Below are 16,445 nucleotides of genomic sequence, written 5' to 3' on the forward strand. Positions count from 1 at the left end.
AAGCAGAAACGTCTGGGGAAGGCAGTCTGGGCTAAACCAGTGTGTGAAGACAGTCATTCCTCACTTCCCGTCACATGGTAGCTCCCTTGCCTTACAAAGATGCCCCCACATGCACCAGAACATTAGAACTGTACATTCCAGTAGCAGCTCTGCAGGGTCACGTCTTATTCTCAGCACAAAGCTGTTGACTGTCAAACATAAAGCTTTGTTTTCGTGGATCAAAGATTTTTCCTCCAGCACCTGTCTGGACTACCGTTATAGTAGATACAATACAATATTTGTTTGTTTGTTTAAGTAAAGTCATTGAACTATTGGAAATAAACCTGAGGAACTTGATGAGGGATGGAGGACAGGTGTTCCTTATTCCAGGAGCACCTTTTGGGAACCTAACACCCCTTTTAAACTCAGGGGTGGTGCCCTGGAGAAACTTTGCTGCTGCAGCAACGCCGTGACTCCAGGGGTCCCCAGAGATACCCTTCTGCTAACCGCTATCTACAGAAAGAAAATGCTGTGCTGGGGGGGAAACACTGCCCCCTGTCCTTCTGCCCTGGGTTGCTGGGCCTGGTCCCACCATGTTGCCTTAGAGCTGGGGGTAACGACTTCAAACCTCAGGGTCTCAGCGTGGGGGCTGGGAGGTGGGCGCAACTCCAGCTGTCAGGAGCTCCCGGGTGACTCTGATTTTTTCCCCTCGGGCACTGGGCTTCACTGGCCTGGCAGACTCAGCTTCTAAATGTCCCCGCCAGCCTCCACAGTTGGTAAGAAAACATAAATGCCATGCCATTCCAGTAAAAGTGAACTTCATTTTATAAGGTTAGTTTTATGAGTCATGCTTGGTTGGAGACAAGTAAACAGCTCATTTGTGGATAAAAAAGGCTGTGCTGTTCTTAGGTGCCAGGCAGAGAGAGCATCAGCGTATTACATTATATGCCAGAATTATCTGGTTGCATTTTCCTCCTCGCGGGCAGCGCCAGATGGAGCAAAGAGAGTTTATGCAACACGAGTCCATGACTTTCAGATCATGCCCCGTCCTGTGGGGTCCGAGGAAGTCTCTGCACATGGACACTTTGCTTTCACCGGTTACATAGTATAGCAGAGAGAGAGAAGGGAGTACACAGCGTGCTAATCTCTGTTTGGCCAGCTGATGGCGGGCATCCATCCTTGACCCCTTGAGAGGAGCCAGAGTGGAGATGGCCCGAGGCAGTGTTCCCTTCAGCTGGCCTCTAGCTCAGGGTGGGGCTAATTAGAAAAGGCTGGTTGTCAGAGGGATTCGAGGAGTTGTCCCCTGCCCGCCTCTAGAAGGGCTGGGCATGGTCAGGGCCTGGCCTGGTCTCCCGTTCCAGGTGCCCAGCGGTCCCAGCACCCTTCCAGCTACCTTTGTTTTCATTTAAAAATATTTAGTATTTGTCTCTTGCAGGACCCGAGGCTAGTGCAGTGCTGGAAGAGATGCACAGATAATGAGATGTACAGCCTTCCGCACTGGAGAAACAAGCATGTGCACACGCACGCGTGCACACACACACACACACAGAGCGGAAATCAATTGGCTGTGAGGACCAAGGAGAAAGCAGCGCCCAACAGGGTGTGGAGAGCAGGCACTTGCAGAGGTAAGGAGATCACCCAGCTGTAGAGATCAGCCAGGCGAGAGGAGGGATAAGAGCTGCCCATCCCTGGGTGCAGTCGCTTGTCCAGCATGATTTTGCTTGAGCTCACAGCCACCGAGAGCTGGGTGCGGTGGGCTGAGTGACCACCCTCAAAGGTGCTCTTGTCCTGGTCCCTGGGACCTGTGAATGTCACTTTACATGGCACAGGGGAGGGACTTGGCCAGTGAGATTAAGTTAAGGATCTCGAGATGGGCAGAGTGTCCTGGATTATCTGCAGTGCATGCACAAGGGTCTTTGCAGGAAGGAAACAGAAGTGTTACATTTGAGGGAGGCTTCGAGCTGGCTTATTGACCGGGGACGGAGCAGGAGCGAGGTGTGCCAGGGGCCTTTAGGAGCTGGAAAAGGCAAGACTGCACTGAAATCTCCAGAAGGAATGCTTTCCTTCCAGGACCTTGACTTAGCACAGGGAGACCCTCCTCAGAATTCTGACCAGAATTATAAAAGAAGAAATACGTAGGGTTTCTTTTTTTTTTTTACCTACCAAGTTTGTGGTAATTTGTTACAGCAGTGCAACTAACACAGATTCAAAATTACTTGTGATTCTAAAGGTCGAGTTCTGGGTGGGCACATCCCCTGGGGCCACCGTGGGAGCACACGTCTCGCACACAGCAGTGGTACAAGGTCCCCTTTCACCACTCGACTTTACTGACTAGAGACATCCCGAACCACCGTAAGGAAGCCGGAGTGGAGATCTGCTGTGGCTACTGGCCCCAACCCCTGTGGGACCAGCTCCGCAACACCTCGTCAGCCCAGGTACCGTCCAAGGCAAATGAATGCCATGGCTGCGTGAACCTCTAGAGCGAATGGTTGCCAGTGTGTTGAGATCAAGGGTCAGGTTGGATTTGTGTGTATGTGTGTGTGTGTGTGTGTTTGTGTGTGTGTGTGTGTGTATGTAGCATCCCATGTCTTGTTAATAGCAGTCGTTTTAGGGCTGTGTATTTACATTTGCTCTTCAGCAGAACGACTAGGTCCTTCTAGGAAGGCTGTACAGCTGAGCCGCCTCCTCGTGCTGAAACTTACCACCTACCACCAGTGTGGTCTTTATTTGGGGCCACTGCTAATGATCTGTGATCACACACACCCTTGGCTATGACACCATGTGTGGCAAGACAAGTGGGAAACGTTGAAGGCTGGTAACAAATGTTTGTGATTCAAACACAATTTATTACAAGCTGGTTAAAGGTATTCCTATTTGCGAGCTCATCCAGGAGCATTTGGCTTGGGGGACCAGGGCAAAGTGGCTAGAAGGCCAAGCCCCACATTTACCCCCAGGGCCAGGTGGCCTCTTTCCCACCCTGTGCTGGCCCCGGCCTCCGCAATCAGAGCTTGCAGTCCAGGTGGATGCTGTGGCAGGGGCCGTGGGTGCACCTGTGCCACGTCAGCAGGAGCAGGGCCTGGAAGGAAGGAGGGCCAGAGCCTCTCTGTTCTGTGCTTTCAGCATATTTAGGTTTCGCCTCCAGGGCAGTGAGGGCCAGGAAGAGCCCGGATTCACCTTGCCACCCCCACTCCTGTTCTTTCATCGGGTCTGTAAAAGCACTTAGGAGCCTTCCTCGCATGAAAGTACAGATTATTGCACTTTAGCATTTTATTACTGATCTTCCCCCTCCATATTCACTGTGGTCTCTTCCATTCTCCAGTTTTTGCTTAATGTATTGCCTTCCTATTCTTGTGAACAATCATCTCTTGAATTATCGACGTTAATGGAGAGAAGACTTCAAGAAGGGCAGCAATTAGATGAATTATGTGGTATTAGAGTGCTTTATAGATTGAAAGGTGATGAAGGACAGTTCTTCTTAGTAGGGTAGGCGGTCACCTAACTGTCTTGCGGCTCAGAGGACAGGCTCCAGTCTGCCGTCAGCCACACGGGCAGGCGCCCACAGGGATCCAGACGGGAGCCTGGCCCGCCTACACCGGGGAGGCCTGATTCTCGACAAAAGTCATTTGTTTTGCTCCCAGACTTGCTTAAACCAGGTATACTTATTACCTAATTGCATAATTAAATGTTATATAAACTGGTAAAGAGTGAGCAGCAAAAAAGATGTCATGTCCATGAAATCCAAGGGAAATTATGCTGTAGAAGAAACTGATAACATTAAGCCTCTAAAACTCTTTCTGTTGAACTGGGTGTGAGTGAGTCAAGATTGGACGAGAAGAACCTGGCCAGGTAGCTCAGTTGGTTAGCGTGTCGTCCCAATATGCCAGGGTTGTGGCTTTGATCCCTGGTCAGGGCACATGTAAGAAGCAACCAATGAATGCATAAATAAGTGGAATAACAAACTGATGATTCCCTCCACCCCATTCCTCCCTTGCTCTAAAATCAATAATAATAATAAAAAAAGATTGTGCAAGAAAAAAGGAGGAAAAGGAAAAGTAGAGGACTATGCACTGTATTCTAAGTGGGTGCTCCCTCCACTGTAAGTAAACTGAAACACAAATCACAGCCCCTAATGGGTGTGTCTTCTTGCTAAAAAGACTGCAAGGAGTGCCAGTTAAATAGCCTTAGCCCTGTTACCAAAAATACGTGATACGATGACATGTACATTGATTTTAATTTAGATTGAAGCAGTTAGGGAAGCACATCTTTCCACCACACTTTGGTCAGTTGTTTCAATTATGTATCTAACTACTGGTCCAGTCCAGGCCGGGCATCCATTCTCCTTAAGAGAGTACTCCATCCCCAAACACTGGCTGATCCCCGAGTGGGCTGACATAATGAAGTGTGTGCACATGTCAGGAAAGGGTTGGTGTCTCACCAGCTGCTCAGAGCAGGGGCCAGTGGTCCCAGGACTTGCTGAGGGGCCAGAGGAGACCTGTCTAAGTGTGAGAAGCAGCCTTGACTAGTGGAGAGTGGGGCTGACCCAAGATACTCTGGGCAGCATAAGAACTCTCAACACCACTCAAAATCACCCACCATTGATCCTGAGGCTGCGCTATGTGGTATCAGAGAAGTAGCAGCTCCCTTAGGCATGGAAGACCAGGGTATGGCCAGAACGGAAGTGGCATCAGGCAGGGGCAGTGAGGGAACAGAATCCAGGTTTTGTGACTTTGCCCTACAGTTAGTAAACAAAACAAAACAAAATGCTTGCTAGCTCTTCCACTAGTTAGCCCTGATTCCTTCTCTATACTTAATTGCACCACAGCCATTAATTATTACATTTCACCACTAGAGGGCAACAGTGTCTCTATTGTATAATGAATTCTTGTAGAATCAAGAAATCACTTAGAATCAAGGAATTTCCGAGCTAGGAGAGATCTTAAAAATCATTTGGTTCAGTGACTTTCAATTTTGTTTAGCAGAACTACATTCTTCATAATGACCTAGTTCACACATACATATATATGTATTTGAAACACCATGAGGTACTACTTACCCTTACTTCAGCAATGCACCCTGATAGTTTGTATTCCAAACCATCTCCATAAAGACAAAAACCCACAAAACAACTACAACCTACTAACTTTATTTCATACCCTACTAGTGGGCCATTAGTTTGAAAACTCTGCCTTGGTCCCAGCCTCTCATCTCCCAAAGGGATGTGTTGACCCCAAGGGTGGAGAGGGATCCCTCCCAGCTATACTTCTTTCACCCACCCAGCCGCCTGCTCACCCTGGGTTCAGACCTGGATGCACAACAGACATTGTGCAGCAACTGGGCACTCAGTTTGAATATACACTGATTGGATCAAGAATGCAAACCTGCACTTTGAGGATCTGCCATTTTTCCCTTATCAGTGCTACAACTACTCTTGTAATTATTGGGGCAGAAATTCCTAGGTCACTACATTGAAATCTTCATGTGGGTGGTGTCTCTGCTCCTTATTAAAGCAGATGAGGGACAGCTAAGCCGAATGAATCTCAGACGCCTTCCTGATGATCCCACCCCAATCAGAATTAGGGCCACAGTCTCTAGCCCAGTGCCTGGCACGTAGTAAGTGATCAAGAAACAACTAATGGATGAATGGACTGCTCCTCAGTATAATGGTAACTGAAATTTTTATGCTTTACAGTTGATACTTTTATCACCTTAGATGACTCTTAAGAATAACTGGTAGGGTTGGCAGGACATGCATTATTTCTATCCCAAAAGAGAAAATGTCCAGAAAAGACTTATATGAGCTTCTGTGGGTTGTGTGGCTCGCTGGAGGCAAAGTGAGGGACTAGACTATGGACTCCTTACAGCAACCCCTTGCTGGTCCTCTGTATTCTGGGAAGATAGTCCACGGCAGTTCCTGATAAGATTCAGCATGCACTGTCCTCTCCACCACCTCCTCCTCTGCTTATGCCACCCCCGAGGATCCTGGCATGCCCTTGTCACGAGTTTGTCACGAGTCTGCGACACACCCGCCCCAGGCTGCCTTGATCACCCTTGGAGGTGGGTGCTTCTTTAGCGGTGATATTTGGAGGAGGCAGAAAAATGGAAGAAAATAATGTCACTGAATTCCTGGGAGAGACTGAAACCACTTCAGTCTCCAGAGATTCTTGGCCCTGAAGGTCACTAAGCTCTCTTCCTTGTCTCCTTGGTTTTAAAAGGTAACTATTTTTGGAGGAAATGCAAAGATAAACCAGATAACCATGGAAGTTATCCTTTCATAGGGTCAATGCCCGGGATTCTTCTACTTAACTCCTCCTCCCTCTCATGCATACCTGCCTCTAATTCATTTTGAATATTTTTTTAGTAAAAGTGCAAACATATTTAATTCCCTGTGACTTCTAATTTATTGACTGATTTCCTATACCCTGTCCCCTCACTTTGGCCCCCCAAAGAGGATCCCTTTAAAATTCAGAACCATCTACTATTATAGATGAAAAGAAGTAATTACAGAACGTTTACACAATGGAGTACTACTCGACCATGAAAAATGAAGAACATTTCACCCTTTGCAACAGCATGGATGGACTTGGAGAACATTATGCTAAATGAAATAAGTCAGTCAGAGAAACATAAATTCCATATGGTTTCACTCCTATGTGGAATCCAGTGAACAAACTGAGCTAACAAGGAAAATGGGGACAGACTCATAGATGGAGAGCAGGATGACAGCTACTGAGGGGGGTGAGGTTAGAGGGTGGAGGGATTGAGCAAAAAGGAAAAAGGACTCACGGACATGGACAACACTGTGGTGATTGCTGGGGAGCAGGAGGTGAAAGGGGACTAAATGGTAATGGAAAAAATACAATAAAGAGTGAACAGAAAAGAATTGATCAATAATTTAAGAAAAAACAACAACCAGTAACTGAGCTCTTTTTGGAAAGGGATTTTTTTTTTTAACTCAGGTTTGAGAGCAAATTTATTTTCTGAAAGATGCCAAGTTCCCCCCGCCCAGGAGGTGACTAAATGCATGAAAATGCTAAGTATTTTATTTATTTTTTATAGTTTTAGAAGGAAGAAAAAAGTCCTGGAATTTGGAAAGGGGTGTGCCTTAGACATCCAGACTGGGCTTGATGTGGGGAACCCTCCCGCCGACCGCCAGGCAGCAGATCCTCAGGAGCTCCCCCTTGGGCTTCTGGGGAGTGACTGCACCCTCCTACTTGGACAGCTAAGTTCTAAAACTCTGTTTTATTCACTTCTCTGAACTTTTTTCCCCTGAGACAGCAAGAGCCGTTAAAACAGGTGACACGAATAGGTTGCCTTTTCCTAGGAACACTCTGATTTCACCCTTCAGTAAGTTTAGCCACTCTGGCTCCAGGTTTAAGTCTTTGAGGGACCCAGTCCAAGCCTCCAAATGGCCTACCCCATGACTACGCCTGACACCAGGTAGAGAACAACCTTTGACTAAACTCCTACTGGCCCTCTTTCAGACTCTGCCTATTGACACGCTAGATTCAGTTCTAGATTCTTTGAGGCTGAGTCTGCAGGCTCTGTGGAATATTTGGGAATTAGAGGAAAGAGAATGGTTACTTTCGGGGCAGACTTAGTGTAGTTCTGAAACTTCTGTAATCTGTTTGATGAAGAGAGCGATGTAGCTCTACAGACACAACATGAAACCTGCAGTCAGTCCCTTGTCATCAGTAACCAACCAATCAGCCAGCTGGAACGCTCTCCTTCAGTCTGTTCACTTAGAAAATGCCAGGATGACCAAGGTTCCTCTACCCAGGCTGATGTGCCCATTCCGACCACATCCTGAAAGCCCTTGCACAGGACCGCAATTGACAATCCAGTCGGTCCTTGGCCCAGCGTGGGAATTGGCTTAGAATTTGAATTTGTAAATCCCTCCCAGGGCTTCTGCTGGAGTCACTGGCGGTCGTGCCCGCCAATAGCAACCACTTCTGCGTACCCCCAGGCAAGATCAAGCCTTGCCTTTTGGGCCTGTTCCTCAGTTTCCCCATACACCTCTTCCCTAGGTATGGGAGATGCCCTGTGAACAATTTTTGGCGGCGTAAAGAATCAGCCAGTTTTCCGTGAACTCTGAACACCGGCGCGCGCCTGCCACGCCCTGGATACTTCAGGAGCTCCGAGGCGCCACCCCAGTCTGGGTGGCAGACCCGCAGCTGGGTGGACAGGTGAGCGCAAGCAGGCGTCACCGCCCACACGGTACACGGCGGGGTCCCAGCCTGCGCCCGCGATGTCGCTCCCGCACTCACCCACACGCTGGCCCTGTACACCGTGGACAGCATTTGCAGGTCGCTGGGAGAACCCTCGCGGAAGTTGAGGAAATGCACCGCAGCAAGCGCCCCCTGGCGCAGGATCCCGTCCGGCAGCAGGGGTCCGCCCGGGATCTTCAAGTTCGAGAACCAAGAGGGCAACTCGAAATCCAAGGGCAACGCGTAATCGTAATCCTCGTAAGCCCTCTCGTAAACCTTCTCGTAATCCTCGGGCTTTTCGGACTCCCCAGGCCGGGCCGGCGCCGCCCCCGTCCTCTGGAGGGCGAGCAACAGCAGCAATGCGAGCAGCGGGGCCACGGGGCGCGGGCCCCGGGGCCCAGGCTCGGACAGCGGTTGCTGGCGGGGCTGCATTGATGTGGCGGGCTCGCGAGGCGCTGGACTGGCCCAGGCTTGGAGCTGGCGATGCGGACTCTCGAAGAAATAAGGCCGCATCGGGCCCCGCCCCTCCGCCCCCGGGGCAGCCTGCTGCTGGGAGCCCCGTCCCCATCTGCCGCACCCTCGGGAATTCCCACGGACCTTCGGCCCCTGCGCCCCGCCCCAGTCTGCCTGGGCAACCGCTGCCTGGTCTCCACACTGGGACTCGGGGGCGCTGCCGTGGGACAGAGGTGTCAGACCCCTGCCGTGCGTGGGCAGGGGGACACAGCGGGCAGTGGAGACTCCTTCCGCGAGAGGGCGCAGCCCACCCAGCGCCCCGCCGCGCAGCTCCCCCAGCCCAGCTCTTGGACCCAGCTTTTCTGCCCCAAGGGTGCGGCGATTTCAAAACTTCGGGTTTCAGCGTCAGTTCTTGAAGGCTTGGCGCTGTGATTTCCCAGAGGGTGAAATTGCGGCGTTGAGGGAGGTCAGGGTAGCATGATGACCGTGGAAATGGGACAGGTCGCTGGAGAGCTGGGGCTGGAGAGGAGGCTGAAGTTGTCAGTGGGGCAGAGTCAGACAAGGACCAAGAGGCCCCACTGGACTTGGGAACCAGTAGGTCATTAATAACCTTGGTGAGAAGCATATTTAAAGGCTGGCGGTGGAAGCCGGATTCCAGAGGCGTGAGGCGTGGATGGGGCCTTAGGACACTGTAGGCTGAGAGGGAATGCTGACAGCTCTTTTCAGACACGTGGCGGTGAAGGGATGAAATGGCTACTGTTTTTGATCCACGGACAAGAGAGTGCGCCCAGGAGAACAGGGGGTAGGGGGCAGAACTGATACTGCGGGGCGTTCCCAGCATCCATTTTTCGGTATCTCTTCATTTTGTTAAGGGGTCCACTCCTCCCCGGTACCCGCTGACTCCTCCGCCCCACTGTGGAGCTGAAGGAAGTTCCTTCTCTTTGCTGGGGACTCCGTCTGACCCGGCATGCGAGGTTCTGGATGAGATGCTGGGGCTACCGTCTCTGAAAATATCCTTCCTCCCCCACTTCTTCCTATGGATGTTGACCGTCTCCTGTCTGTCTTTCCTTGCTTCTGCAGGTATTTATGGGACACCTACTCTGCTAGGGACAATGAGGGAGACAATCTCAGAGTACACCTTCCAGATGGTGGGGGTGGGGGCTAGACAATGAAACAAGCAGGGAAATGTGCCCTGTGTTGGATTTGGGTGCAGTTATACACAGTGGAGAAAATTCAAGCCCAAAGAGGGGTGGGCAGTTGGGAGGTAGTTATGGTTTTAAATAATGTGGCCAAGGCAGGCTCACTGGGAAAGTGCTGTCCGAGTAGGGACCTGAGGGAGATGGGCAGCAGCGGGGCATGTGTGGAAGAGCCCCATGGGCAGGAGGAACAGCAGGTGCAGACACCCTGGGGCAGGAGTCCCCCGAGCATGGAGCATGTTTGAAGAGGAGCGAGCAAGTGCAGCTGGAGGGAGAGTGCAAGGGAAAGAGTACCAGGATGAGGAGCCACGGGGTCCTGGGGGATGGGGAGGTCATGCAGGACCCCACCACGTGCCTTGTCTTAGCTGGATGTGCCACCTGGAGGAACACTCCTGTCTTGCCAGCAGCCAGAGAATGAAGTCCATCTGAAGAATGGCTGAGCAGAGAGAGGGGAGGAGCCTAGGTTCTGGACAACATTGTTGAGCACCCAAATCAACTGATCCTGGAACAGCCACATTCCATTTTAAAAATGTTTAAATCATAGCATTCATTTTATAAACAGATTTTCTGGGGTATAGGAGAATATTTCCTTTGCTGAGAATTGTCCGTTCATGACCTTTGTCCACTGATCTGTGGGGTGTTTGTACTTCTAATTGATTTGCAGAAGCCCTTCAAATAATAGGGAATTTAGGCCTTGGTCTGTCATGGGTATCATTACTAATTTTTTTCTCAGTTCATATACAGTGTCTGTGTGTACAGACTGTTCCACTTTGCCAAATGCCATGTGCATGGGTGATATTAACTGCACAGCCCTCTGTCCAAAGGGCCCGTCCTCTGGAGTCATATGTACCACCTCCAGCCCTGGTCCCTCCTCCTTGGGGTGGGTGGTTGAAGCCTTCTCCCTGCTGCAGTGAGGAAGGTCCTATCGGGCCGGGCTGACCCCCAGCCTTGTGCAGAGGCAGATGGGTCCCCACCAAATGTGTCCCGTGTGCCATGTTTGCTAGTTCCTTAGTCACTATGCAGGTCGTCATCATTTTTGTACAGAGAACTTGGCTTGTGTTTAAGAAACATAATGATATAAAAAAAGCTATAGTGACTTTTAATCATAGGAAAAGATGTTCAGTATGGAGGGTGAGAGAATAAATTGACACAGCCTTTTTCTTGGGCCATTTGCATGTCCATCAAAATTGGCAATGTACATAGCTTCTGACCCAGCAATGCTACCTCTGGAGTTTATAGTAACAATAAATTCACACATGTACACAAAGTAGTGTGGGTGAGAATGTTCCTCTCTGCATGAGGTTTGCACACCTCCCAAATATCAATATCTCACTTTCTGTTCTTCATTCCTAGAACAGTGCTTGGCACACCACAGGCAACCATACATAATTTGGGGGAACGAATAAAGCATAAAAGCCTGGGAAAAAAAATCTAAGTTCCATGGTCGAACAATTACGATACCTCAGGCACTGTACCAAACCCAGAACCAAGTTGGGTTCTTGTCTCCCGAAATAAAACAATTTAGTTCGGGGACGCCAATCATGAAAATAAGATTTACTTCAGCTCTGCAGAGGGTGGAAACTCTAGGAATCAGAATCATAAAGTCCCACCTGTGTGTGAGTGCTCAGGCTTTTTACTGGGAATAGGCTCTTCCGTTTCAGTGGGAGTTTCTATGGCTACAGGGTACGACACGTGGTCATTGGTCCCCCCCACCCACAGGTGCACCCTGGTCTTGTTTTTCTCCTTCTTTAAGCCCTGTAAATAAGCTCAATAAAAGATAGTTGTTTATCTTGTGTTTCTTAGGGGTCTTAGGCTAGTAGCGAGCTTCTAGGTGCTCCCTTCTCCTCCCTTCCTCAGACACCTGTGGTATCTCACAACTGCAAGGAGAAGTGTCAAAGGAAGTTCCCAGACCAGGGAGGCTTAAGCTCTGTCTGCTCTGGTTAGGGAGGTGTAAACCATTTGCTCTCAAGGTGTCCTTGGTTAGCAGAGATGAGGCATTGCGATTTACCAACTGGCTGTAAGTTGCTCAAACTGTTTGGCCTTGTTTAATTTTCTTGCCTCTGTTTTGCCATTCCATTTGCTCAGCAATTTTTCTAGCTTCTTACTTACTATCCTGTCATGCTTCCAACTAGTGGAGTATTACGCAGCCATTAAGAAGTGGTGAGATCCAGGCTGGCAGACACTGAACCATCTCTGAGATATAAGTTGGTCAGCAAGTGTAGCATAGGGCAAATTGTGTGCTACTGATGATCTGAAAAGAGACAAATAGCATACACGTAAGCATACATATATACCTGTGGAAATACACAAAGATGTCTCTGGAAACATTTGTAAGAAATTAACAACTACTTTTCACCTCATGCTCTTTTGTGGCAGGTATTTTCTTTGTCATGCATGTTACCCATTCTAAATAACTAAAACAAACAAAAAAAATAAAATGCTGTGTATGAATGCACTCCATATCCATTCTTTTCCAGTTAGGAAGATCCATCCCTTCTAAGGGACTTGACAATTGTATCATTTAGCATGGCCAGGGCTAGCCTGTCCTCAGGCTCGATGAGCACATAGTCCAGGCTAGTCTTCCTCCCTCTGAGCCTTACCTTTCCACACTCTTCTCAGGCCCAGTTATGTTTCCCCACATTAAAAGTCCAGGAGAGGTGTTGAGGTGCTGACTCATACTGTGTTGTCCATGACGGCCATGGCTTACCACAGTGCTCTTCTTAAAAGCATTATCATTTTAATAAGGGTAGAGTCATAAGCCTCGAGAACTGAGTTCCGATCGAACAGATTGCAGGCATTCGCAACTGTTCAGTGTGCTAACCAGAGGCATCAGCAGCCTCAGCATCCACACCTGCCCCTTCCTGCCTGTTGAGTAATAAGAGGCCAGAGAGCTGGGAGGGAAGGTTTTGAGGGGTGCTAACTATTCATTTCCCTCCTCCAAGACAGGAGGGACTGGGGTGTGCCTTCCCTGGAGGTGGCTGAACACAGAGGATTGCTGAAGTACCTTTGCCAGAGGCCCAAGGGGACTAGGTATGAGGGGACTGACTGGGTTGTGATGTGCTGACAAAGAAGGGCATGGTGACAGTGCTGTCACGTCTACCTCCAGCTCTCCTGGTTTGTGGTGAGTGTGGGTGAGGACTCCAGAGCAGGTGTGAGGAGCCGCAGGCCCCATGTGCCAGAGTGGCCTGGAACTGTACCACCCACAGGTGAGGTTCCACGGCCATGCCTTTGAAGTTGCCGGTGCCACTCGCAGCCCTCAGGATGAAGCAGAGATGAGGCACGGAGAGACACCAGGTCCTTGCGGATATGACTCACCTGCTGCCTCACGACCTACCCGAAGCTTACTGTAGCTACACTGTTCGATTATGAGAATTGATAGGCCAAGTTTCTGGTTTCAACCAACTTACACATGATTTTGTTACTCCAGTTGAAAAATCCCTAATGGATGGCTGAGGACCCAAAGATACAAGGCTGCCCCATGTGGGGTCTGCCTGTGCCAGTACTGGGGACGCCTCAGCTGCCTCTACTTTGAAAAGACCATATTGACAGATTCCACCAACTTCAGGCTGAACCAGCTAGTGAAAGGCCCCTGTCTCCAAACAACCCCCAGCCATGCTCACCAGAGTGAGCAGAGGTGGGTGACTCACACACACACACACACACACACCACCATACCCACGTGCATACCTTTGGAGTACTTCCTCATACAGTTGTCGGTGAGGTTCAGATGCGCTAATATCTCTGCATCTGTGAAGAACCTCACCAGACACAGGGGCCGTGCCAGCCATGAGTCTCCAATGAGAAGTGACTCCCCTACTCTCTCAGGCTCTTCTCTGAAGAGAGCAGAGTCAAGGGGAGTAGAAGGGAAAACCACCCCTGTGGCAGGAGACGGAATCCCTTAGATCAGGGTGTCAAACTCATTTTCACTGGGGGCCACATCAGCCTCTCAGGAGCTCCGTGCTGCCACCGGGTAGAAATAAGGTGGAGGGCTGGATTTGGCCCGTGGGCCTTGTGTTTGCCACCTGTGCTTTAGATGGAAACTGGAGCCTGGGCCATGGCTCAGAGGAGGATCCTGGGGAGATGACAACATCCCCAGGATTCTCTTGCAAAGGCCTGAGTGCTTAACATTTTCCCCTCGCTATACCCCTGCCCCTAACCTCACCCCCATGAGGGCTTGGAAAGTGGTCATCTCTGGGAGGGGCTCACTCTGACAGAAAGTTTGTGGTTCTTTTGTTTTATCATTCATGGGTAGCACAGTGGACCAAAGCATGGACTTAGAGGCAGACTGCCCAGCTTGAAGCGCAGCTCCACCAGAGTGAGCAGAGGTGGGTGACTCTCTCTCTCTCTCTCTCACACATACCCCACGCACACCATACCCACGTGCACACCTTTGGAGTACTTCCTCATACAGTTGTTGGTGAGGTTCAGGTGCACTAATATCTGCATCTGTGAAGTACTTCGGGCAGTGCCTGGCCCGTGGCAATGGCTAGGTGTATGTGACCGTGACTATTAGTATTGCTATTAACTTCAGAAAATTAGGTGTAATCTTGAAAAAAAATGTAATCCGCTGTGGATTTCTTTTCACAAGTGATGAGAAGGGATGGGAAGGATTAAAAACGGCCGGGCCATTCAGTAAAATCTTAGCTATAACTTTCAGCCTCCTTAACCTAGACTTTTGTTGGCACTATTAGCAGGTCAGAAAGTGTGAGTCTGTAGTCCTTTTTTAATTCTTCTCTCTGGCAGAGGTGAAGTCAGGTGGGATTGAGAGAAGACTGTGAATAATCAGTGCTTGGTTATTGAAAGCTGATTAACCCAGCTCGGGTGTGGCCAAGACTATTGTTATCTTCCAGCCTTGGAATCAGGAACACCGGTAGAGAAAATGCAGCTCACCTGGTTCTTTGGCCCTGCATCTTGCGTGCTCTGCTTTTGTTTCGGTTAAGCAAGCCCTGTAAACCTACATATTTTCCATGCTGTGTCCCAGGCCTGTGATGTTTGTCCTGAAACCCCTGGGGGAAAGAACAGAGGCCCCGCTGGGTGGAGTGCGCTGCTTTCCTAGAACATCCGGCTGCCTAATCTCTCCCTTTAGGAGCTTGGGGCTCTTTGGGGATTGGCAGCATCCTAAACCCTGGGCCCATGTTACCCAAGACTCATGCTGGCTGCAGCGAGTCACCACAGATGGTGTTTGCTTTGGGAATAAGACCCAGGGCTTGGAGCTCTCAGCGTCATGCCTACCCCCCACCAGCCTCAACTGCAAGCGGTTCCCAGAGCCCTAGAACGCAGGTCTGGGCAGTTCTCTGGATCTGTGAGACTGTGCAGAGAGCATTTCTAGCCGGACTTCTTTGCAATGTGGAGGTGGAGGCAAGGGTCTTTCTAAAAGGGGTGTGATAGGAAACAGTGGTTGCATTTATCCTGTCACCAAGGAAAGCTTTCACACGACATAGTTTAGGTGGGGACTGACAGGGACGTTTTTGGAAGCCTCGAAGTCCCAGTGAAGGAGGCGACCAGCACTATCCGACAGGACTTTCCAAAGTGAACGTTCTCGGTCTGCACAGTCCAATGTGGTAGCCACTAGCCACGTGTGGCTACCCAGTGAGTGCTTAAAATGTGGCCAATGCAGTTGAAGAACAGAATTTTTCATTTCACTTAATTAATTTAAATATATATAGCCCCTTGGAGCTGGCGATTCCCACGTTAGACAGCACGATACAGACAATGGACTTTTCATTCCACCAATGATTTCAGGAAAGAAAGAAAGAAAAAGTAGTGTTTGGGGGTGCTGTGTTTCAGACAGGATGCCAGATGCTTTCTGTAACAGATTTGTCTTGTTTACTTGCCACGGTTTGAAGGAGTAAACTGGGGGCCAGAGGGAGGTTAAGTGACTGGCCCAAGGTTGCACCACTAGCGAGGGAGAGGGAAGGAAACCACACTCAGGTCTGGCCACCCTTCCCCCAAGCACTGTCTTCGTGCTCTACAACCAGACACTCCAGATGGACCAGAGGGGTTAAATCTCAGCAGCGAAGCTAAGTAAGGGCTTGAAAATCCAATTTTGTGGTTAGGGGAGTTGGGATTATTTTGTTTCAAGAGAAGAATATGGAAGGAGCCACTCAATCTTTAGTAGTAAATTAGAAGATTACCTTTTCAGAGAAGGGTGGCAGGCTTTCTCTGTGACCACTAGCTAAATCGTCATTTTATTCCGGTCAGTGTGGGGGACATGGGAGAATGCAATAAAGCCTTGGTTCTAATGTGGGGACCTCACTCTCCCCACAACCCAAGGATCCTGGCTGGACCTCAGGCCACATGAGGCCGACTCTGGACCAGAAGGAACTCAGCCACCTGGGACCCTGTTGGGACCCTGTACCAGTAGCATTTGGACTCGTCAGAAACTGGTGGTTTCTAAAGAAAAAAGCCAAATTGGAATTATTTGGTGATCTCAGCACTGGTTGTTAGCAAAAGCAGGCAGTGTGAACAGCCTATTTGCTGGCCTACTCGTGATGCAGGGCTGCTGCTCAGTTGGAGCAGGAGGCTAGAACTGCCCCACAATCCTCTGTCCCACTTACTTACGAGCATGAAACAAGTCGTGTAAAACCCGCCATGTGTTCACATTTAAAACTAA

At 49.6% G+C, this 16,445-nt stretch overlaps 1 protein-coding gene across 1 annotated transcript in view; it reads right to left on the reverse strand.

Moving 5' to 3' along the window:
• RARRES1 (retinoic acid receptor responder 1) overlaps window positions 1-8,750 on the reverse strand; it is a 31,361-nt gene extending 22,611 nt beyond the window's left edge. Inside the window, exon 1 of the mRNA XM_045852088.1 lies at window positions 8,244-8,750. Coding sequence (XP_045708044.1) covers window positions 8,244-8,696 — 453 coding nt within the window. The 5' untranslated portion in view covers window positions 8,697-8,750. The remainder of the gene's footprint in view (window positions 1-8,243) is intronic.
• Window positions 8,751-16,445: the final 7,695 nt, after the last annotated feature.

This window comes from Phyllostomus hastatus, unplaced genomic scaffold (assembly GCF_019186645.2).
Source record: "Phyllostomus hastatus isolate PE091 unplaced genomic scaffold, TTU_PhHast_1.1 phas_contig_86, whole genome shotgun sequence".
Lineage (NCBI taxonomy): Eukaryota > Metazoa > Chordata > Mammalia > Chiroptera > Phyllostomidae > Phyllostomus > Phyllostomus hastatus.